Source organism: Podarcis bocagei (genome assembly GCF_964188305.1).
Source record: "Podarcis bocagei genome assembly, chromosome: 7".
Taxonomy (NCBI): Eukaryota; Metazoa; Chordata; class Lepidosauria; order Squamata; family Lacertidae; genus Podarcis; species Podarcis bocagei.
Window position 1 is genome coordinate 39,565,087 of NC_138132.1, and position 24,554 is coordinate 39,589,640.

The 24,554-nt window shown below is 44.8% G+C and overlaps 1 protein-coding gene across 1 annotated transcript in view; it reads right to left on the reverse strand.

Annotated features, from left to right (window-relative positions):
- Positions 1 to 24,554, reverse strand: part of CNGB1 (cyclic nucleotide gated channel subunit beta 1) — a gene marked incomplete at its 5' end in the record, with an annotated part of 77,115 nt that overhangs the window by 8,533 nt on the left and 44,028 nt on the right. The window contains 13 exons of the mRNA XM_081202312.1: positions 358 to 499; positions 728 to 850; positions 3,072 to 3,136; positions 4,822 to 4,908; positions 6,244 to 6,294; positions 7,617 to 7,825; positions 9,226 to 9,345; positions 10,208 to 10,365; positions 12,013 to 12,129; positions 12,785 to 12,941; positions 14,434 to 14,686; positions 16,369 to 16,453; positions 19,938 to 20,070. Coding sequence (XP_081058438.1) covers positions 358 to 499; positions 728 to 850; positions 3,072 to 3,136; positions 4,822 to 4,908; positions 6,244 to 6,294; positions 7,617 to 7,825; positions 9,226 to 9,345; positions 10,208 to 10,365; positions 12,013 to 12,129; positions 12,785 to 12,941; positions 14,434 to 14,686; positions 16,369 to 16,453; positions 19,938 to 20,070 — 1,700 coding nt within the window. The remainder of the gene's footprint in view (positions 1 to 357; positions 500 to 727; positions 851 to 3,071; positions 3,137 to 4,821; positions 4,909 to 6,243; positions 6,295 to 7,616; positions 7,826 to 9,225; positions 9,346 to 10,207; positions 10,366 to 12,012; positions 12,130 to 12,784; positions 12,942 to 14,433; positions 14,687 to 16,368; positions 16,454 to 19,937; positions 20,071 to 24,554) is intronic.

The window sequence follows — 24,554 nt, forward strand, 5'->3', positions numbered from 1 at the left end:
AGGGCAGAAAGTGGGCGAGTCAAACTGCAAATTTTTACTCTGCTGCCTCCAGACTGGTGTAGCAGAGATGCGTGAATAGCACCCATTGCCAATAGCTGGACCCCTCCCCACTAAAATGCTCTGTTTCAGGGGTTTATTGCTGGCCATCACTGGCAAGGGTACTGCCAATGGTAGCTTCTGCCCGCAGCTTTTGGTGGGCACAGTGGGGACCTCTGCAGTGGCAGAGGCACCCTGTCTGCAGAGTCCACTGCATCCTAAACCTTCACTGCATCCTAACCCCCTCTAGGTTGGCAGAATCAGGGCAGGGGGAGGAACAAGGATTGTTGTGTACTGAAAAGGCATGGATTGTTTTCTTACCTGACCTATCATGACAGAGAAAGCAAAGACACCTGTGAAGTAATTGAGCAGCTGAAAGATGATCTCAAAGAGGGTCTCTGGGTCTGGCAGTCCTCCAATTGTTATCAAAGTCTTGACAGCCCAGTAATAACAGCGGATATAGCTTATAAAAAAAAGATATGAGAGGATAAGAATGCCCAAGCAACTGATCTACTACTGCTTTTATCCTGTAACAATGAATTATACCAGCCTTCCCCAACCTAGTGCCTTCTAGATTTTTTGGCTCTATGATGCCGGGGCTGATGGGAATTGTAGTCCAAAACATCTGGAAGGCACCGTGTTGGGGGTGGTTGGATTATAGCAATGCAGAAATGAAATATATAATGAGTACCTGTTTCCTTCCCCATTGTAGACCCAGGCAGTTGAGCCCAACCCCTGAGAGGAGGATGCCCAGTAATATAAACATGAGTTCACATGTAAGCTGAAGAGCAGGTAGGCTGTGATCCTTACCACTCTACAAAGAGGGTGAAGAAAGACGACAATGTTAACAAAATACTCTTTAAGTTGTTCTCTAAAACAATCTCACTTTTCATGTCTGCATTCCCATTTGCAACCTATAGAGCCACTAGTGGTCAATTGTACTTATGTATGGTCTTAAGGAGAAAATAGCTTATATTATAGTGATTGTTATATGGTAGTTACACTGGATATGCCAATGGAAAGTAGGCAATTTGGCCCTCCTATTCCATAAGTTTGCCTTCATACAGATTTTTTTTAGCAGCATCATCTATGTGCAACTTCAAAAGGAGTTTTAAAACGTGCAGAGGTGAGAAGGGGCCAGGGGTCAATCAATGATGGTCGCTGGAGGTCTCCCTGTGAAAAAGCAGCCGGGGCAGAAGGCAGATTGCCATGAACCTAGTGAGTTCTAGGGGGAAAAGGCATTGGCCTTATCTAAAAATTTGTCTAACCCCCACCCAGTTTATACCATAACAGATTCGTTAGGCTTTAAAGTGCTAAGAGATGCTTGGTTGTTTTCACCTCAACAGCCCAACACAACTACTGCTCTCTGAAAAAACGTTGCATGTTGGAAATAATGGAATTACATTAGACTATGTAGATCAACACACAGCTTTTCTCTTCAGGGGGTCTCAGGGCCCATCCAGGCTTCTGCTCATCCCACCACTTTCAAACCAGGGAAACCTGATATTTACCGCCGAATCAGGGCAAATTTAGTTTTCCTCTTAATGACGCTTGCTCTGTTTTCCACACTAAAGCAGTGTTTCCCAACCTTTTTTGGGCAAAGGCACACTTGTTTGATGAAAAAAATCTCGAGGCACACCACCATTACAGCCCCGTGACGTCAGCGCGCAGCGTCACGCCGGGAGGGACGCACGAAAGTATAAGTTTCAATTTTTTCCCTCCCCCTTGCCGGGGAACCTCCAAGCTTTGGGGGTGGGGGGGGGAGGAGGCAGTAAAGCGAGGCAGGAAGGAGAGCGCGGCTTGGCTGGGTGAGCTTTGGCAGGGAATGAGAGCCGCGAGGCGGGCGCTGCGGACGGAGGCGCTGCCCGCCGAGCTCGCAGGCAGCCAGGCAGGCAGACGGCGAGAGCCCCGCGCTGGGCGGCCTCTCCTCGCCGCCGCCGCCCCGCCTCTCGCCGCCCGACTCGCCCGCCTCCCTCCAGGCAACATCTCGCGGCACACCAGGCAACATCTCGCGGCACACTAGTGTGCCGCGGAACAGTGGTTGGGAAACACTGCACTAAAGAATGGGTTTTATTGAGGAAAGTGGTAGAGCATAGAATCATAGAATCATAGAGTTGGAAGAGACCACAAGGGCCATCGAGTCCAACCCCCTGCCAAGCAGGAAACACCACCAGAGCACTCCTGACATATGGTTGTCAAGCCTCTGCTTAAAGACCTCCAAAGAAGGAGACTCCACCACACTCCTTGGCAGCAAATTCCACTGTCAAACAGCTCTTACTGTCAAGAAGTTCTTCCTAATGTTTAGGTGGAATCTTCTTTCTTGTAGTTTGGATCCATTGCTCCGTGTCTGTTTCTCTGGAGCAGCAGAAAACAACTTTTCTCCCTCCTCTATGTGACATCCTTTTATATATTTGAACATGGCTATCATATCACCCCTTAACCTCCTCTTCTCCAGGCTAAACATGCCCAGCTCCCTTAGCCGTTCCTCATAAGGCATCGTTTCCAGGCCTTTGACCATTTTGGTTGCCCTCCTCTGCACACGTTCCAGTTTGTCAGTGTCCTTCTTGAACTGTGGTGCCCAGAACTGGACAAATGGAAAAACACTTGGATCCATGCTTTCTAGGCACAAGACAAGTTAAGGGTGGGTGATCCCTCAGTTTGGAAAAAAAAATTCAGTACAGTGGTACCTCGGGTTACATACGCTTCAGGTTACATACGCTTCAGGTTACAGACTCTGCTAAACCAGAAATAGTGCTTCAGGTTAAGAACTTTGCTTCAGGATGAGAACAGAAATCGTGCTTCTGCAGCGCAGCGGCAGCAGGAGGCCCCATTAGCTAAATTGGTGCTTCAGGTTAAGAACAGTTTCAGGTTAACAACAGACCTCCGGAACGAATTAAGTACTTAACCCAAGGTACCACTGTACAAAGATAAAGTTATGAAAGGAACTAAAATGCTGCAATGCTCCTGAGTCTCCCCTGTTCCTATAGCAGCTGCATTCAAGAGTGAAGAGGGTCAGCATCAAAAGCTTACCTCACCTGTAAACATACGCCTTGCTCAGAATAGCTTCAAGCCGATTGTTAAACTCAAAGAAGGCCATGTACTGTGGGACAGAATGAAAAGTACAGATGAGCACCTAGAGCAATTCAGGGACAAATGGAGAAATATTTCACAATAAAATTAACTGGAAAAGCTCCCAGTACTTTTTTCTTAATTACTGAAATAATGATTTGGTGGGTGTCCCTTCAGCAACACCTGAATCAAATTCCTTGAAAGTGCTTTTAAGGGAAGGTACCTGAAAGGTCATCAAGATCAACCCACCTCCTGATGCTGGAAATCCACTGCCATAGAATTCCTAGCAGGCGGCTATCCAGCTTCTGTTTTAAAATGTCTAAGAAAGGAGATTCAGGTAGGTAGCCGTGTTGGTCTGACGCAGTCGAAATAAATAAAATAAATAAAAAATTGTCCAGTAGCACCTTAGAGACCAACTAAGTTAGTTCTTGGTATGAGCTTTCATGTGCATGCACACTTCTTCAGATACACTGAAACAGAAGTCACCTGACCCTTATATATAGTGGGAGGGTGGGGTGGGGTTCTTCTTACACATGCTAAAGCTATTTTTGGTCATCTGCATACTATCCCATGCTTTTTCCTGTAGGACTAATGCAGTCGTCAACAGGTTTGCCATACCCATTGAGTCAATCACCCATCTCCTACTATCTTTCTGAGAAAAACCCCACCCCACACTTAGTTGGTCTCTAAGGTGCTACCGGACCATTTTTTAATTTTTTTCTTTATGAAGAAAGGAGAGTCTGCCACCTTCCAAGGCAGTCTATGGTAGCAATGGAAGGCTCTGCAAATTTAGGATCTCTCAGTTTCTCATTTTTTCCAACTTTAAATTCAGTTATCCACATTTTGCAGCAATTTGAGGGTTTTTTAAAAAAATCCTAATGAAAATTCATAAGCGTTTTAATGTGAATATCTCCCAATAAACACATGTTTATATGCAGTCTTGACTAATGTTCCTATCTTTGCAAGAAATTTCCTTTAAGATAATGCATTTTTGTCTGTTGCTTTCACTCATATAGTCATTTCTGTGCACACTTTCCTTTAAAATATGGATTTGTTTAAATGTGGTTTGGTTGGAGAACTGAATTGCAGCATTCAGAAAAATGCAGATTTTGGAAAGCATAAATTTTATAGGCTCAGATTGAAATGTGTACTGAATCAAAATTGCCCACCATCCCAATGCCAAATGGCATGTACAATCAGCATCCCCACCCCTCCCCCCACCCCGTCTTATTTTAGTCACTGAAACCTGTGGCTTTGAGTCCCATGCTCTGGAGAAACAGAAAACAAATCTGCTCTGTTATTTTCTTAGGGCTCATCCAGACCTTCCTTTTGCACCATGCTTTCCAGGCACAGGTCCAGGCTATAAAACTGTGTTTTTTGTCCCAGCACTTTCCTTGGGGAAACCCTCATTTTACTGCAGAAAGTGTGAGTTTTCCTGGGAAAAGCACTGGGGGAAAAATAAAATGCTTAGGCATGAAGTTTTAAAGCCTGGACCTGTGCCTAGAAATGTGGCACAAGTTTGGATGAGCCCAAAGTGACAGCCCTTCAAATATTTAAAGGTTTCAATAAATACCTCAAGTGCATTTCCCACTTTTAGCAAGCCCAACAAAAAAGGGAAAATGTTCTTCCTCCCCCTCCCTGCTTTGCACATCTACTAAAACACAACAAAAGGAGTTTTGAAAATAGGTTGTAGGAGCGTAACTCATCCTGACTCACCTTTAAACAGCGAGGCAAGCGCAAGAGAGGATGGAAACCCACTTTGAGGTAAAGAAAATCCAGTGGAAGAAGGCAGATCACATCCATCTGGAAAGATGCACGCACCCCACCCCCAAAAAAGATATTAGCAACTTGATCTGCCACCACAATCACTACATGTAATTTGATGGCACCTTTAAATGGCTTTACAATACTTATTGTGTTTGTCATCTCAGCATCTCTGCTGTTCATGTGCGGAACTGGAGCTAGGAGACAGTGACTTGCCTCTGACCACATAATGGTGTCAGGCAATCCAAGTGGGGCGAATGCTTCCCATCAGAGGCACAAAGAGAACATTCAGCACCTGTTAAAAGGCCACCGTGCAGGAGCTAAGAAACCAGGGTGGTTTTGGAGGGCAAGGGAAGAGATGCAAGGGGAACAGAGGGGTGAGGTGGAGGCCAGGCATAGTGTAGTGGTTAGAGTGCCAGGCTAGGACCTGGGAGACCAGAGCTCAAATCTTCACTTGGCCATGAAGCTCACTGGGTAACCTTAAGCCAGTCACTGTCTCTCAGCCTGACTTCCTTCATAGGGCTGTTGTGGGGATTAAATGGGAAGGGGGAAGACCATACCACTCTAAGCTATATTAAGGAAAGGTGGGATATAAACGAAATAATAAATAAATGAAACTAGGCAAGTTATAAAGGGACATTTCTGCTGTCTCTGCGAGGACAACGAGGAGGGGGAAATAGGAAGAGGAAAAAGATGGAAGGGCCTGGGGCACTTAGCCCCAGTGGTGAGCCGGAAAGAGGGAGGGGGTGAAAAGCAGCAAGCAGGAGATGAAATAGTGCAAAGGGACAGCGTAGAGGAAAGATACTCAAGGCAAGAGCCTGGGAAACAGGAAGATGGGAGAAAAGACAGCAGGAGGGACAATGTTGCATGTAAAACAAAACACAGTGGCATCCTGTGATGAAAGGGGCCAGCCAAACTCTTTGAGTAAGGTCCCCATCAGGAGAAACCACCAGGGGCTCAGAGCCCCAGGTGGTTTCTTCTGTACTGAGATCCTTCATCAGGAGATTCCAGATATTTGTCAGGTTCAGCCCTGTCCAGACCTTGAACTTAAAAGTCTCCTCAAAGTAGGATCGTTTGCAACTTTGCAAAGCACATTTGTGCACATAAGAGAATTATATCAAAAACAAAACCACTGTTTTAATATTTGATTGTGGCATGGATGAACGCTTCATATAACTAAAATTACTGTAGTTGAACTAAAATGATGCAACTCTTAATTTCTAGGCACTGATCATTTTACATATGACAGCCTTTCCCAAACAGGTGCCCCTAACCAGCTGGGGAGGGGGCGCAATGGAAGTGTAGTCCAAAACATCTGGAGGGCACCAGCTTGCAGAATGCTGAATTAACACAAGTAAGGAAAATGGTACAGACCTTGAAGCGGCCTGACTTCAGATAGTTCTTCCTCATGGCCTTTTTATCAGTCTGGAAGAGGAGGCAATAGGAGAGGGTCATCACCACTTGTTTCATAGTGGAAAAAGAGATGCATCCATCAGAGATTTGCAAACAATGGGCAGCCACACAGCCAGGAAAGAAGGAAGGAATGAAAGCCTGTCCACCAACCAAAATTTAAAAGATATGATGGGTACCCCCACACTGGATGTTTCTGTCAGATCCAAAGTGTCTACAGCTAAGATAGGTCCTTGGACGGTGAAGATAAACAGGCTTGCCCAATGGCAGGGCTGGGGAACCTGTGGCCCTCCAGACATTGTTGGAGCCTAACTCTCACCATCACTGACTATCGGGTGTGCTGGCTGTTGGAAGTAGAGAGTTCGACAACATCTAGAGAGCCACATGTTCTTCATTTATGGTGTGTGATCTTTAGCCACACAGGGTTTTCACAGAATCAGAGGGCTCATCCACATAGGCCTGTGCCTAGAAAGCATGGGTCTGAACAATTTCCCCCTTGCCCCACTCTATTCCCAGGGAAAACCTGTTCTTTAGTGATAAATTGGAAACCAACATCAATCCACAGAAAATCCAAAATGCTGTTTGTTCCGAATGAGCACAAAAGAATCGTTTTCCCTGGGGGGAAGCAGTGGGGCAAGAGGAAGTGTGGATAAGCCCATAGGAGTATAGCATTGGAGGGTTCCCAAAGGGTGCTCTAGCCCAACCACCTGCAAAGCAGGAGTCTCAACTAGAGAATCCCTGAAGGATGGCCATCCTACCTCAGTTTTAAAACCTCAAATGAAGGAAAGCCCATCACCTTCTGAGGTAGTCCATTCCATTGTGCAACAGCTCTCACCATCATAAAATTCTTCCTACTGTTTAGTTGGTATCTCCTTTCTTGTAATTTGAATCTATTTGTTCGAGCAGCAGAAAACAAGCTTGCTCCATCTTCTGTGTCACAGCCCTTTAGATATTTGAATATGGCTGTAATCTCATATGGCTTTCCCCTGGGAAACCTGTGGTTTAGCACTGAATCAGAACAAACTGCAATCAGGTTTTCTGCGGATTGCTGTCTGCTCCAATTTAGTGCTAAGGAGTGTGTTTTCTGGGGGAAAGCGGTGGAGCAAAGGAATGGGACAAGCAGGAAAGTGTTCAGACCCATGCTTTCTATGCACAGAACAAGTAGAAGTGTGAAAGGCCCTCAGTCTTCTCTTATCCAGGCTAAACATACCCAACTCCCTCAACAGTTCCCCATAAGGCCAGGTTTCCTCATAATGCTTGGCTTTCTCAAGGACTACCTGACCCCAAAACGTCAGGGGCTAATCCAATAGAACAAAGGCTTTATGGGTGTCACTTACTATGATGTCTCCTCTTTGGACAAATTGCAGGCGGACCTGAAAGATGCTGATATCCAAAATGTAGATGAGGTCACAGAAATAGTCCACAGCCATCCAGTAATAAACATTTGCAGGTGTTTGGAACGGGAAAGCCCAGCGGACTGGAATCAGCCAGCAGTTCCAATTCCATGCCAAAACCACAATGAAGAGCCACAAGATGTACATCAGATCTAGAGTGGGAGGGGAAAACCCAGAACAGACTCAGGAGCTCTGCTAGTTGCCAAGAACTTATCCTGCTTCTCTTGTTTAGGACAACTCAATGGAACTATAGGAACTGAGCACAGCAGCATGGTGGTCCAAAATAACAGGACCTGGAAATAGAAGGCAAACCAGTTCCTGTGGGATCAGAGAATGAGAAATTTGTGCAAGATGAATTAGTAGTTCTCAACCATTAATGTGCTCCATGAATGTTCTCCACTATATTGCTTTTTTGCTATGAATATAATTGGTTAAGAGATGGAACCATTATAGCACCCACCTCTCAGTTTAATCGTGAACTCACTGGGTGGCCTTAGACAAGCGTTTATCTCTCAGCCTTATGTCTCCATCTGAAAATCTGGGGACATCTACACACTGGCCTAGCTTCCAGGTAGGGATGGAGCAGGAATTTGATTCTGTTCGCATTTGAATTGTTTGGAATGGATGAAACAGTCTATTTCTGGTCTGTGTCAATTTTGAATGCATGTTCACAATTCCACTCCATCCCATTTCCATATTAGCCTCCCATATTTTAAAAGAGGTATGTAAATTTGTATTACAATACAAACACATGTGTTATGTCACGAAGCACATACTTAAATATAGAATATTTGTGAATTTCTAAATGTATTTTATACTAAAATGCACCATTTAAATGCATTTTGGTTTTTTATTTTATTTTTTAGCTGAGAACTTTATAGTGCAATTTGAAGGAGTGTGGACTTATCCAAAGGATCATTCAGAAGGTTTGAATGAAGTTGGCTGACTTAAAAATGGAGTTCACTGCTTTATCCCTCTTCAGTGCCTATTTCCAAAAAGAGATGCCGAGCATCAAGCAACCTATCAGCCTCTGGCCTGTTAGAATTCCTGCTCCATGATTGCAGTCATGGGATTTTTGTCCATCACATGACGGTGTCTGTATTTGACTCCACAAAGTGGGAAGTGACAAAGACAGGATGTTTGTGTTACTGTGTTCCGTGAAGTGGGACTTTTGTCCTTTGTTCACTCTCTCTGCTGTCTGATGCTAGAGAGAGAGGGAGCCATGTTGCAGTGCTCCGGGTGTGTTTATATGTAAATAAAGTAGATTAGCCCAAATGCTGAGTTGCTGAGGTCTGTTAAGCAAGCTGCGAAGACTCTGCGGATCCCTAAGTGTGCCGATGTCTCTTGGCATCGGTCGCTGTGATGTTCGGGCAGAAGAAAGCTTTTGAAGCTCCTGAATGAAAGACCAGGAGGGAGAAAACATGCCAGTCAGGCATGTGTCTCTGCCAGGGTCCTACTCAAGAGTAGGACGAGCTACTGACATGGCCACCCCCCCTCCTGCTTAATATTCTACAGCAGGCTCTTCGGTCAAAAGCCCATTCCAGGTACTCACTGGTAAGCGGGTCAATGCTGCTGGGGAACTGGCATTTTCTTCCACGTGGGGGACTTTGCTTCTTTCCACCCTTCTCACTCGCTCCCTCTTTTTCTTCTGGAGGCTTTTCTTTGGAAGGTGCTATGGGAACAAATGGAATAAGTGAAAACCAGGCAAACTTTGGAATCAAAACCATTGTTTTTAGCCAGCCTTTGTTCATCTTAATTGATATTAGGTGTGTGGAGGCTGCAATTATTTAACAGCGAGGGGGGCAGGAAATCTCTGCACATGCTTGGACACTCTGAGCCAACCTGGTGCCCTCCAGATGTTTTGGACTGCAACTCCCCTCAGCTCAAGCCAACTGGGGTAGATGGGACCAAGAGTCCAAAATGTCTGGAGGGCATCAGGTTGGGAGCTGCTGCTTCTGAGTCTTTAATCATTAGACACGGAAGGCCTGGGTTGTTTTCCTCTATGTACTTTGGTGCTCAAGTTACCCATCCTCTGGCAATGGTCATGACCCCCCCCCCCCGGCTCACACCCAGAGTCAGTTTCACATGCAACTGGTTTCTGCTTCACCTAGAAGAACCTGGTATCAAAGGATGGAGAGAGAGCGAGTGTGTCTGGAAAGTTGCTGCGTCCATTTGCTAATCAGCAAGGCCTTTGACACAGCAGCCATGAGGGTCAGCCATCAGGGTCCAGCAAATCTTATGCTGCCCATCCTAAGGAAGTTGAAGAGAAGCTAAACCCCTGCTGCAAAGAGCTAGTTTGATTGAGTCCAAGCTTTGCAAAGCTTATTTATACTTCAGCTAAGTAAGTGCACTATGGCTTCAGAAACCTCAAAAGTCATGTTGCAATAAGCAATTGGCAACCCTTGAGAAGGAGCTTGTCAGAAGGTGACAAGGAGCAGAGAGAAGTTTCAGAAATAGGTTGAATATCTTTTACCCGCTGCTAGACACAGACCCTTTGAAAAAGTTTTGTAATAGATGGTGCTGGTCTCACTTACATGCCACGGGGGTTTCCTCATCAGAAGATGCATCTGGGTCAATCAATTTCTCTTTCACTTTCTCTGTTCGGTCTTTAAAGAGACGCACCAGTTCTTGCAAACGGTCATTGATAACTGCACTGTTTTGGCTTGCTGTTGAGCTGCTGCGATCTGGCAAACTATGGTGAAACCAGGCCAGATATTATGAATGAAAACTTTCCCATTGCTCAGTGCTATAATCACCAGAAGTGATATTATGAATGAAAACCTTTTCATTGACCAATGCTATATTAATTAATTCTAGGCCCAATTTTAGCAAGTTGTAGTGAAGGAGGGACAATTTCTCCTCATATATACATTTTTTAATGCAATTGTGCCTAATATACCAATTTTTGCAAGCAATTTTCTCTAATATAATAGAGTTTTGTATGTTGTTTTCAATAATATATGCATTTTACTCACTTTGCTCTAATATACACATTTTGTACATACTGATATTTTGATAGTTTTGATAGTTTTGCAAAATTCGGAAGGTTCACCTCATTTCAAATTGTGGATTATTTTGGGAATTGTGAATTAGGTATATAAATTGTGAACTGAAACCTAATTTCTCCCACATGCCAAGCTGTAGGTCTTCTCCATCCTGGTGCCCTCCAGATGTTTTAGACTACAGCTCCCATCAGCCCCGGCCAGTGTGGCTATGCTCCCATCAACTTCAGCATCATATGACTGGGGTGACTAGCTAGGACCAATAGCAGCTGTAATTCAAAATATCTGAAGGGCACCACCAGGTTGGGATGGAGGCTATAGGCAAATGAATTATAGGTTTCTTACTGACTGGTGGGTAGCTTTTCAGTGTGGCTTGACTTTCATTCATTTACAACACTCTTTGCTTTGCAGCCTGGAGAGCTGGAGTACACTCTAGCATAGTCTGTCATGCAGCCTTCTCCTGCAGCCTTTTATAAAATAAGGAGGATATGGCTATTAATGACTAGTAGCCATGATTGCTATGCCTCCGAATATCAGTTGCTGGAAGCCACAGGAGGGCAGAGTGCTCTGGAGCTCAGGTCCTGTTTGCCTGTTTCTCACAGAGACATCTGGTTGGCCACTGTGAGAAAACAGGATGCTGGACTAGATGGGCCGCTGGCCTCATCCAGCAGGCTCTTCTTATGTTCTTAGGAACTGCTGGACACTTACAAGGGAAAGCATATCTTGCACTTTTTCTAAAAACGCTGTGCTTGTCTTGCTAACCCTACACTGTATCTGATGATTATAGTCTGCAGACCAAACCAACTAAGCTACTACATGCTATAGATGCAGTGGGGTCAAAATGGCTCTTGTTTGATGTCAACATACTGCAAAGATAACATGTAAGAACCCCATGTTTGCTGCCCTGACTTTCTTGGAGAAAGGGTAGGATATAGGTAAAGGTAAAGGGACACCTGACCATTAGGTCCAGCCGTGACCGACTCTGGAGTTGCGGTGCTCATCTCGCTTTACTGGCCAAGGGAGCTGGCGTACAGCTTCCGGGTCATGTGGCCAGCATGACTAAGCCGCTTCTGGTGAAGCAGAGCAGCGCACGGAAACGCCGTTTACCTTCCCGCTAGAGTAGTTCCTATTTATCGACTTGCACTTTGACGTGCTTTCGAACTGCTAGGTTGGCAGGAGGAGGGACCGAGCAATGGGAGCTCACCCCTTTGCGGGGATTCGAACCGCCAACCTTCTGATCTGCAAGCCCTAGGCTCTGTGGTTTAACCCACAGCGCCACCCGCGTCCCTGGGTAGGATATAAATGCCACATATAAATGAAAGTCTCTAGTGTCATACCAAAGTGATCCTTCTCTCTGTGGACTGGAAAGGTCTGGCCAAGCTTTGACTGGTGAGGGGCTTGGAGATGGCACTTTCAGCTCCTCCACACTCTCCTCCTGGGAAGAGCGTTTCCTCCTGAAATGGGGAAAAAGAAAGAGGTCAGGTATTTTTTGGTACACACAATCAGAACATTCTCTCTGTTTTAAAATGTGAGTCCTAAATTTAGTCCACGCTGATAGTATCAATGTCTTGCTGTTGCTGCCTTGAAACAGCAGCTTCAGTTGTGAGATTGTCCTTGGCCCTGGTAGCTCAGCTGTTATCACAAACTAATGTTATTTGGGAGACAAAAAATTAAGATTTGGAGAACTAATAAGGTGCAAGCAGATTAAAGGTTGCCCATAAAAGGCACCCCGAGTCTTTAGAAAAAAACCACTTTAACAGAGTGGCAGACAGATTTAGGACACTTGACAGAAAAACAAAATAAATAACAAAACAAAGAAGTTAGCAACTGGTTGTTGGCCCATAGGGCAATCCAGCCTTTGCTGGTCTATTGCCCTCTACACATTGCAGATTTACAACTCCCATTGGCCTCAGCCAGTGGGAAGATATTGGATCAGCTCTGACATAAACCCGTTGATGCACCCCAGCTGTGTACCCTAAGGTATGCAAATGATTATCCCAGGTTTGTATCCCAGTTACAGGTCAATGCTCCTCAATAAATCAAAAATCTGCATGGATGCTAAATAACAGGTTTTTGGACTTTAGGTTCTAAAACATTATGGGTTCATACCTCTTGGGAGCCTTGGCTATAACCGGCACAGCGAGGGTTTGGGGTTTCTTTGGTGGTGAGGTCTGAACACGGCCGGCAAATACTGGCAGCCCTGAAGAGCCATTCTTGGGATTCCTATTCTTGATGTTCACAGTGGGGTATCTCCCTGATGGCCGTCCTTTGGCAAGAAAATAAATGAAATGAGCCAGAAGAAAACAAGAAGACAGATAAAACCAGTGGATACATCACTAGCAGGGGCTCCTCATACCAAAATGTTCACTGTAGGTCCTTTACTGATCAAAAGACACCTGAAACTACAACCTCCTAATTCCCACCTGTATTTTCAGACACCTTCAGTAAACATAACCACCTCTTAAATGTCCTATCCCAGGTTTATACAGTTTCTTTTCTATGCAATTCAAATTATACTATGGTCAAAGTATGTAATAAATTTTGTGGGTTTTTTAAAAATCAAAACAAAGTTTTTGTGTTATTATTTTTCATGAACCAATTGAAAATATTTTAATTTTTAATACTTTCAACTGATTGTGTTGATTGTACACTGTTCTTGTATACTGGTTGTAATTACATAGTATATAATTGGTTGAAATAAAATAAATAAAATATAATTAATATTTGGAGTATAAATTCTAGTTATAATACCCTGATAAAGTAAATGTTTATATCATATTGTTGATTCTGTGTTATCATGTTAAACTGTGTCATAGATTCATATTGATACCCTTTTGTATTTAGATAACTATCTTGTAGAACTAACAGGAATAATTAACTGGAAGGTATAAATGCAATCAGATGTACAATTATTGCTATGAAAAGTTAGGCACATTATTCAAATATGACAGGTTGTTTCAAACACCGAGGTTTGATTATTGCTTCCTGTAGTGATAGGAAGCACATATTACTTTTCAGAGATAATAACTTAGTGCAAACTCCAAGCAAGCTTTTATGCAATATTTTTAAATATATTGTGAATTATGATTTCTCCAAAATTAATTAACTTAGCTTCTTCAAAAAGCAGCACAGGGCTATTTGCAAAAGAGCTTTCAAACATCCCCCGCACTGTGCTTTGAAGTCCCAACAATGGGACTTCAAAGCACAGCGTCACCTGATTTCACTATGGCTTTAGGGGATTGACAGGTGGACAGCCCCACCCACCTACCTCTCAAAACTGCATTCACCATGCTATACATATTAATGCTCCTTGAATTCATTTGGGACTGTTTTCAGTGTCAATGGAACAACTGCCCAATTGTGTTTGGTTTACATTTGCTTTTTATTTTTTAAAATAGAAATATGTATTTTTAAATTGGGGGGCTCCAGAGTTGGCACATAAGCACCTGGCTTGCTGGGCAGAAATGGTCCTCCACCTCTACTCTAAAAGGTATACCCAAAAGGGACAGGTCTTGCCTGCCACCTTCAATAGAGCAATTTGTGAAGCAAGGCCATTTGCAACCTTCAGCACAGCAGAGCAACTCTTGACCTTTTCTCTTTTGATGCAAAACTGCATCACAGCTACACGTCTGGAAGTTATGGCTACTGGATGTACATGTATTGAAGCAGACACAAGAGAGACACACACAGGCAGACGAAACGAAGGAAGCCTGACACACAAAGCTGCACGCACAAAGCCATGGCAAATGCTACGTTACCCTGGGTATGAGAAGATGACCCTTCTTCCTTCAAAAAACTGGGGTTCGTCACACCAGCCTTTTGCTTTCTGGCGACAAGGACAGGGATGCGGGAGGAAGCGGCAGTGGTGGAGCGGTAGCTGGGGACGTTGGGCAGCTGCTCAGCTAGGCTGTGACGGAAGGGGGAGGAGCTAGGATGACTGAGTGGCTTGTCATGCACCAGGCGGGCTAACTCAACGTCGCGGTTTTGCTTGGACATGATGGGGCTAGGCAGCTAGAGGCTCCAAGCAAGGGCCAAGGGGTTCTGAAGCTGCAACAAAGCAAACATAAAATCACATGAGAAAAATGGTGTTGCTCAGTTCCAAACCAGCCATTTCGTGTGTGTGTGTGTGTGTGTGTGTGTGTGTTATACACAATCATCATTGACCACAGTATGATCTTCAAAGATACACGGTTGAAGGTCAGTTGGCTGAAATTCCGCAAGCTAAATTCATGCAAGGTGGAAAAATTTTCCTAGCATGGAAAGAGCTTTTAAGGTTTCCACTTTGGTGGGGGGGGGGGGAGAGCAAGGACTGCTCAGCATGCTGGCTCTGGAAGGCTAGGGATGCTCACACAGGGGATGTTTGAGTATACTGGTTTTCATATACATTTGAAACCCTTGGAACTGAACCACTAGGTAAGATGTGATCTAAACCCTAGAAATTAATAAATGGTAAGATTTTGTTTATTTGGGATATGAAGGGTATATACAACCTGCAGAGGAATTCCTGGACTAGGAAAATGACCTGGCCAAGCTAGGGTCATTAAGAAACAATAAAGTGCCATTGAGGACATTGGCAATGCAAGAGAACTGTCCTCCCCCCCCCCCCCCACACACAAAGGTATGAAAACAGACAGGAGATTTGGAAAATTGTCAGGGTAACTGGGCCTTGGATTCCAGCACTGCACAGTTCCTCTTGAGATGACCATGCTATAACATCTGAACTCCATGCAGACTGAAGGTACAAATTTGTGGATAAATCTTATTTCTGAAAGCTACAGCAGCTTTCAACACATCTTTAATTCTCCAAAGGAGCACAGGCCTTGGTTGAAGGCCAAGACCCCTGGAATCCTGCGCACAGCTTGACAGGGATTGGGGTGGCCTGTAACAATATTGTATTTTTGAAGGCGTACAAACATGCAAATGGAGTCACTTCAGGGGCAAATTTTGATGTGGCGGTTGCACCACCACTCATTCCCCAAAGAGCTTGTGCAGCTTCAAGCTGTTTTACAAACTCAGTCCCCTAAAATGTTCCTTATTGCCCTGTTGGACTTCTTGGTCTCTGTGACCAGCTTTGTAACAGCTGGAGATTTCATGACCATGATGCAACCTTTTTGGTTTATAATTAATTCAACATTCACGTCTGTGTCTGCACACTCAAGACTCATAAGCTTGCAAAAAATGTCCAATACCAACCTTCATCAGCCCAGTGCCACCCAGATGTTTCGGACCACAAGTCCCATCATCCCTGGCCACTGGCCATACTGGCTGCAATTGACAGGAGTTGTAGCCCTAAACATCTGGAGGGCATCAGGCTGGTGAAGGCTGCCTTAGGCCAAACACACTGTGTATGCTCACTGGAACAGAACAGGACAACTCTTGCCTGCTCAGAGCTTTGTGTCCACATTGCAGGCCTGCACAGGATTGGACCAGGCACATTTTATATACGGTACCTTGAGGTGTAACTAAGGCTGCTTCAGTTTCTTCTTCTTCTACCTTAATTAAACAAAAACAAAAACCACATTATTCTGAAGAATATTTCCTGTTTTGAGAGCTCAGGTTCTGTCCTTAAACAGACTTTTGTTATGTTGTGACAGTGTGCCCCTTCCCTATTTTATAAAGCCATCTTATGGGGCCATTTTAGGGGACAAAAGACCGGGTATAAAATAGCTTTTATAAATAAATAACCAACCAACCTGTGGAAAAGGGCCAAAGTTGGCATCCAACCCCTTGACTTTGCCTGAAGCAGCTACCATGAAGGTGCAGCTATCAGAGGCACCCCTATAAGGGACAAAAGAGAGACAGTCAGACAGCAGTGATTAGCAAACCCTGAAGTCCCAGGGATCTTCTTGTCATATTGAAGCTAATGTGTGTTAGAAATTCCCTGGAAGAATAATGAGATTTACAGAGCGGCTTTCCATCTGAATATTGACTATATAGGCCCACAGCAAAGGTGAACAGTGCCTGGTTCTTGGCATTCCTACTAACAAGGATGACTCTCTCCCCCCTCAGGCTACGTTCATACAATATACTCAAAGCACTATGTTACCACCTTAAACAATCATGGCTTCCCCCAAAGAATTCTGGGAAGTGTAGTTTGTTCAGGGTGCTTGGACTTGTTAGGAGGCCTGACTTCCCCTCACAGAACTACAGTTCCCAGAGTTCTCTGGGTAGAGGGACTACCTATTAAACAACTCTGGGAACTGTTCTGTGAGGGGAATAGGAGCCTCAATACTATTTAAACTTCTAGCATGGTGCTTCAGATGTATGGTGTGAATGTGTTCCCCCCTCTCTGCCTGTCCCCCTCAACACTGTGTCACGCACCAGCATGACAAAGAAACTGAACCCAAGACAGGCCTAGCAAAGCAGATCAAGTCTGGCCTCTGCCTCCTCCTTTGTCCACGATTGCACCCCCATCCTCTCTTCTATGTAAATGATTTGGTGCTGTTCATTCCTATGGGGAGAAAGAACAGCAAGAGGTTGTTTCTAACTAAGTTTTACTCAGAGTAGTCAACACATTCAAAAAATTAATGGAGCTAAGCTAGCCAGGTTTGTTCATTTCAGTGGGTCTGCTCTGAGTAGAGATAGCTTTGGATGCAGCCCATAGTAAGGTTACCAGATCTACCTACCCGGGGACAGTCCCCAGATTTTCAAATCAGTCCCCATACAAAATCCATTGAAGTTGAAAAGTGTCCCGGGATTCATTGAAAAAAATCTGGTAACCTTAGCCCATAGCATTTGTTGACACTGCTGTAGTGAGGGCAAAACCTGCCCACCCTCCATGGGCTGCAATGTGTCTCTGTCCACAGCATATACAGAGGCTCATTGCACAGACTCAGCAGTCCAAAGAATATGCAAGCTCTTTCTCAGCGTCTCCCCACCCCTCACAAAGACAAGCACATTGTTAGTAAACAAAACAAGCACCCTGCTGACTCCTTCAACCAAAGCATCATTCCTTTCCACAGGGTCTGATTGCACCAACAAAACACATTATATTAAATTTGCTTAAACAAAACACTGTGGTTTACAGTTGCGTTCATTAAGGTACTATCCCTCATTCACCGTTTGCAATTCTTTCCTCCACAAGCATGTCTAGAGGCATCTGCAACTCAATACAATACCTCATGCAACTGATGAAGTGGAATGTAGTGTACACTGAAAGCTTGTGGCATAATAATTTTGTCGGCGTCTAAGGTGCCAAAAGGTTCCTTGTTGGTTTTGCAACAAGAGGCAAACACAGCAACCTTTCTAAAAATATTTAACTTATTCCCTCATTTTTTTCCTCTGGACCCCTCAGAAATATTTTGCAAAAGAAAAAAACAAACCCCAAACTCACCTTTTCAAACCATGTTTCCCCTGAGCATATAGTACATCAAGCCATGCTTATATTCAGCCCTGTGATGCTCTGCTAATCTTGAAAGCCTTCTCTTAATGAATGTATTTTTCAAATCATCAGCAACCGCTCGAAGATTGAGACTTTTGACTCTTTCCTGTGTCTGCTTTGCCTTCAGTTTAGATGCAGATCCTATTTCCTGTTAACTAGACTGAGCTGTCATAGCCCGCTCCCTAAGATATCCCCCCTCCCTGCTTCAACAGAGGAACATTGAGGGACCAAAGGGATGCTGTTGCTAGGAGAAGCTGAGCAGTTGCCAGGGAGGAAAACGGGTCACAGCCTGGTTACTAGGCACCACACATAATAGGCAAGCCCTTGAATGTACTTTGCTAATAGAAGCCTCCATCTGATGAGGCAGCACAGAAAAATAAGCCTTTCAAGTTTGTTGCAGATCTAAGGCTGCTTAAAGTCTAATTATTTTATTGTCCAGTCCACACATGATAAATCTCGCATTCATCATGAGACAAATGGCAGTGTGGCATAGCAGCTAGAGTGTTGGGCTAGGACTGGGGAGACCAGGGTTCCAATCTCCACTCTGCCATGAAGCTCACTGCCAGTCAACCTAATCCACCTTACAGGGTTGTTGTGCAGAGGAAAGGATATAAATTTAATAAATAAAATGTATCCTTCTGTCAGAATTTGACCTTTTAATTTGATCACTGATAGTTGCCTTTTAGCAGAGTTCTGCTAAAAAAGGAAAAGCTACCTTCCTATCAATTATGCATCTGGTACAGCAGCTTTTCCTGCCTTTGGAAAAAAATATCTGGTCAATTTCATTGCTGACATGGGCTGTGTACACTCTGTACCTATAAAGCACATTCCAAGCACATTCTTTCCCTGAAATAATTCTGGGCATGGTAGCTTACCCCTCACAGAGCTACAATTCCCAGCAAACTACAGTGCCCATAATTATTTATTTGAGGGAAAGGGTGTGCTTGGAATGGGCTTTAAAGCTATAATGTGTACGCAACCATGATTTCCGTGCTCAGGAACAGGCCAGAGTTTTGGGTTGCGAACTCTGAACACAGAGACAGGTTTTGATTGAGCGATCTGACCCCATCTGCATTACGTTATATGAGCATAAAGGGATGGATCAAGTGAATGAAAACCCTTGGGATTATGTTTTAACAGAGGGATTGAGGACATGCTGTCCTCCAGGTACTGTTGGACTCCAGCTCCCATCAACAGCAACCAACATGGCCAGTGGATAAGGGTGATGGGAGTTGTAGTCCAACAACATCTGAGAGGAGACAGCAGAAGATGCTGTCCTGTCTCCAGCACTGAAGTATGAAGTACTGAAGCCTTGTTTCACTTTTGTGTAGGAAACAGGAGATGCACCATTTTATCTTTTGCCTCAAGGAAATATACTGAACTGGTCCTATCTCTTTCCCTCATCGGTTGTGGGGAGGGTCTGCACATTGAAAGAAATAGCAAAGCAGAGCTTTGAACATGCTGTCTTCTTCACAGAGCAATGTAGCAAATCACAGTTCAGAGACAGAGCAAGCTGTGCCTTTATGTTTAGAGGAAGGGCAATGAAGAATCCATGGCCTTTGTTTGAATTCAGGACCTTTGTGGCAGAGAGAGGTCCTCTGAGTGCCTTAACAGCTCTATTCTGTTACCAATGTTAACATGTCCGGGCAACCTTAGTGTATGGCAACTCATGTCAGCAAATTCCCTTAAAACAGCTCAAAAACATTTTTTGAGATTTTGCAAAAAAACAACAACCAAAAAACAGCTCAACAACTTTACCCCAAAAACAGCTCAACAACTTTTGTGTCCAGATTTTCACTTTTTGAAATATGGTAACCCTGATTACGAAGTTATACAGCAACAGATATTCTTCTTCCTAATTCCCCTGCTTTGGCTTCCTACCTCTGCTTTGGGGGGCTGGGAGGTGCCCCCACAGTCCACTCAGCTGTGCCACACCAACACATCGCTTCCTCCTGGATTTCATGGTCTTCCATCAAGAATTCCACATGGCTCTGTCTTGTGGGAAAGGTGCAGACTGAAATAAAATGGTGAAGGCATCAGGTTAGGGACCACTGGGCAAGAAGATCCATCTAATTATTTATAGGCACAGATGCTAAGTGGCAAAGCCCAAATGGGATCACCTTGCTACTATTCATTGTGTCCCTCTTCAGCAGGCAGCGATTCTGTCCTCTTCAGACACAAAACTTCTCAAGTTGCTGGCTTGGTTCTGGCAAACGTCACCCCCAGATAATTTTAAGTTACCCCCTGTGCCCCAAGCAGGACTCCAAAGCCAGAAGGAAGTCAGCAGCTGGGTGGGTGGCAAAATTGGCAGGTACTGCGAAAAGTGAAGCACCTCTCCCTTCACCTATCTCTGGCAACGCCTCCTCCTGTGCATTCTCTCACGAAACATGAATTTGGGATGTGCATTTGCTGAGATATCAGGCAGTTCCACACACGGGGTGGCTTCAGTTTCTACATACTCAGCATTTGCTTAAACAACACGCAAGCTAAAATGCAAACTTTTCTGAATTTTGTAGGTATAGATCTCTAACCGAAAAAATCCATACAAAACTGGGTATCTCAGGGCAAAGTGTGCATAAAAACGTGTATATTTGTGAAAATAATGTAGCAGGGGAAACTGCTTGCAGAAATATTAAGCAAAATTGCCCACAGGAGTGTCAGTGGTGGCAGCTGGTGCCCTTTGGGACTGATAGGGTAGAAGGCAGGGAGACCAACAGTAGGTGGCGCCAGAGCCAGTGACAGACTGACCTACCGGTAATTCTAGTTTTGTCCTCCTCCTTCCTGCTGAGGTCTATAAAGGCAAAACTGAGACGAAAGAGGAGGGAGCTGATAGGCCAGCAGCACCCCTTGGACCAGTTGCAAGTAAGAAGGTTGGCAAGTAGGGTCTGGCTGGGAGCAGAGTGATATTGGTGGGGCAGTGCCCCATTTAGCCTAACGGACCAGCTTCCACTGAGGAAGGCATATAATATGAGAAATGCACTAATTAATTTTCATGATGACTTTAAAAATTAAACAAAAAACATAAACTGATGTGAAAATGTGGCAAACTGAATTTAAGACAGGAAAAATGAGAAACAGAAACTGGCAGATTAATCCATTCCTTGTTCCCCTTGAAGAGGAGGTATCTGGCATGTCGCTTACTGGGTCCCCAAGCAGGACAGTCAGATAAAGCCACGTGGGGAGATCAGAGAGTTTGTTTCTGCTCTGCTTTGGGTTGTAAAAGGAGGGATCCTGGGGCGGGGGCGGGCTATTCTTGTAATTTTAAGGTGGACTTAATTCCGGGAGAAAAGTGACTGTAGCACTAGTGAGACCCACATGCCACCAGACATCTTCATTTGCCCTGGGCTCTATAGGTAAAACAGGGCTGGCCATATTCCCTTCTGGGGCCCACATGCCAATGGTGGACAAGAACAGAGGCAAAAGATGACACAGTAATGTGTGTAAATTTTGTCTTCGAATAGCAGTCTGGTTTCTACTCTCTTTCTGCACACACCTCTCAATCCTCCACACAGACAGACAGGCAAGAGGCATGATTGTTGTTCAACGACATTTTACAACCTGGTGAAAAACACACACATGGGGTCCTATGAACCGGATGAGAGAGGATTGGAGAGCACTTTTGGCCCCTGGACGTGAGGCTTCCTACCCCTCAAGCAAAGGAGATAAGCAGCAGCTCTTCCCACCAGATGGGGGCAAAGGGAGAGAGGTCAGCAACTGCAACTAATCTCATTGTGAGGGACCATGAAGTTTACTGGGCCGTAGTGAGCCAGTTACTCCCTTGCAGCCTAACCCACTTATTGGGTTGTTGTGAGGAGGACAAAAATGAACACAAGGGTAAACCATGTGCACTACTCTGAATGCCTTGAGGGATAATATATACTGTTGGGGGCGGTATTTTTTTTGTTTGTTTCCTGTTATGGTATGTATTTTTGTGTTTTTATATTGTAAACCACCTTGTGATCTTTGGATTAAGGGGGGTATAGAAATTTAATAAATAATAATGATATCTTGTGTAGTTTCTAATAAGTTCAGAAGGACAATAGTGTTCACCTGTTGCTAGTCTGGAATTCATCTGGAATTCAGAAAGAGAAACCCGGTTGTTGTATACAAGTCAGTGATATGTACATCATGTGGGCTTGATGAACTGTCTTGAGTTACTCATCTACAAAAGGAGCATTTTTCTGCTTTTAATTTGTGACAGATTGTTTGGATAGTCTAGTAGATAGCCCTGGGGAGGTCATGGTGCATGTTGAAACCATTGACATGTGTGGTCCTGAAAGTAAAATCTAGATCGCTAGGTAGGGGGCTGAAAGCTTAAACTTTCATGGTAGCTTTCTCTGTTCTATTGACCTCTTCATCAAAGTTCAGAGTACTGGTGAAAACTTCCATTAAGGCTGCTTCCTCCTGAGAAGCATCCAAACACTGATTGCGTCACTGCTGTAAGCTCCAGGTGGGATTGCAATTGATTTTGAGGGATATTGCACTTTTTCTTATTGTAGGGCCAAGGGTATAAACACCTGTGGAGATTGTGCTGGACTTCCTTTCTTAAAAACATCCAATTTTCTATGTAAGAAAGAAAGAAAGAAAGAAAGAAAGAAAGAAAGAAAGAAAGAAGAGATGGAAGCAGCGTTGGGAAAAGGCTGATTGCAAATTGTTGTTTACATCATCCACTGGGCCCCAATAAAATATGACTTGAACAATCAATTTCACATGAAACACCCAGCATGAAAGCAGCCTTAGGAGATGGCTGGCCTCTCCTGCTTCTGTTTGATATTAATCTGATGGTTTTTGTGGTGTTTCTATTAACACTGTGTATAATAATTAAGATGTTATGGTTGGATTGTGTTTTAAATCATAGTTTTAGCTTTGTAAATTGACCAAAAGGTTATCTAAAAAACCCCAAACTAGTAAAGCGATAATGTCCTGATAGAAGAAGAGACAGAAATACTTTGTCTACCTGAGAGAGCTACTCAAAGAAAAATAATATTGGGTGATGTCAGGGAACTGCCATCGGAACCAGAGGGAGAGGGAGGAGTCCAGAGGGATTCCGGAGAGCGTCCCGGGAGGGAGAGAAGCAGCCCATCTTATGGGGAAGGAAATCAGCGTAGCACCAGTGGAGAAGGGGGGCAGATGGGGGAATCGGCGAGGTGGCTCCATGACTTTTCGCCGGAGACCAGCGGGGAGAGCACTGGCCCTCCGCTGCCCACACCCTCCTTGCGCAGAAGGCTTCCGCGCAGGGAGAGTAGGCAGCGACTAGGCGTAAAAGAACTTTTATGCTGGAAGAAGTTCAAGAAACTCCCACTGACGGATTCTGCCAGTGATTGAGACAGCCACGGGTGAATGGCTGTCCGGACAGTGAGAGTTCACCCAGGTAACCCAGCCAGTGGTGGTGCCGATTTACGCACGAGCAACCCCTAGAACCATTACAGGTGAGTTGTAGCTTTCCTCATTTCCCAGCTTTGCCATGCAATAAAAAACTATTTTCTGACTATTTTGGAGGAGAAACACTACTGGATAAGAAACAAAATGGATGAAGGACATGGGGAATACAAAATATCAAAAACAGTCCTCCCCAGTCCAAGTCTCTGACCTCCCAATGCCAAATCCAAAATGTGTTGCCATCCTTTACCTTTCTCATACCTTTGATTCAACCAGTCCTGCCTTCCCCAACCTGGTGCTTGGCCATCAGCCGCAGACAGTGTGCACACTGGTTGAGGCTGAAGGGCATTGTGGTCCAAAACATCTAGAGGGCACCAAGTTGGGGAAGGCAACATGGGAGCAGTTCTTGCTGACTAGTGAAGCCTATTTGGTTAAAATTCTTCCATCAGGAATGTTGTCCTGGACCTGGAAACTAAGGATACTGTCAGGTCCCTCCCATAAAGCAAGCTTATTTTCTCCTGCTCCGGTTGGTAGGACCCAAACCAATGAACTGAAGTTGCAAAAAAGGGGATTCCAACTAAACATCAGGAAGAACTTTCTGGCGGTAAGAGCTGTTTGACAGTGGAACAGACTCCCACTGTGCTGGTCCCGGGGGTAAGGTACCGTGAGTGTAGCAGAGTCCACACGAAGCGGGGCGAGGTCCGATGCAGAGAGACGGGCGGGGAACAGGAACGCTGGAACAGAAGGCTGAGCAGGTAACAGGAACACCGGATGGTCGGGAACAGGAGGCCGAGCAGGGAACAGGAGTACTGGATAGTCAGGAACAGGAAGCCGAGCAGGGAACAGGAGTACCGGATAGTCAGGAACAGGAGGCTGAGCAAGGATCAGGAACACAGGAAGGTCCGAAGCCAACAACGACGTTGCTCCCGCAACCTGGGGCCGGGATGAGTGGGCTTTTATCCTCTTCTAAGGTCAGGGGCGGTCCCGACCCCCAGGAGCCCCGCCTACTCTGGCCTTAAGGCGAGCACTCCTCCTGGGGGCAACTAGTTCCCTTCGCCTCTCTGCCCTAAGCCTCTGCAGATCAGGAGAGGCCGAAGGGTTACTGGGCCCTGGAGGAGG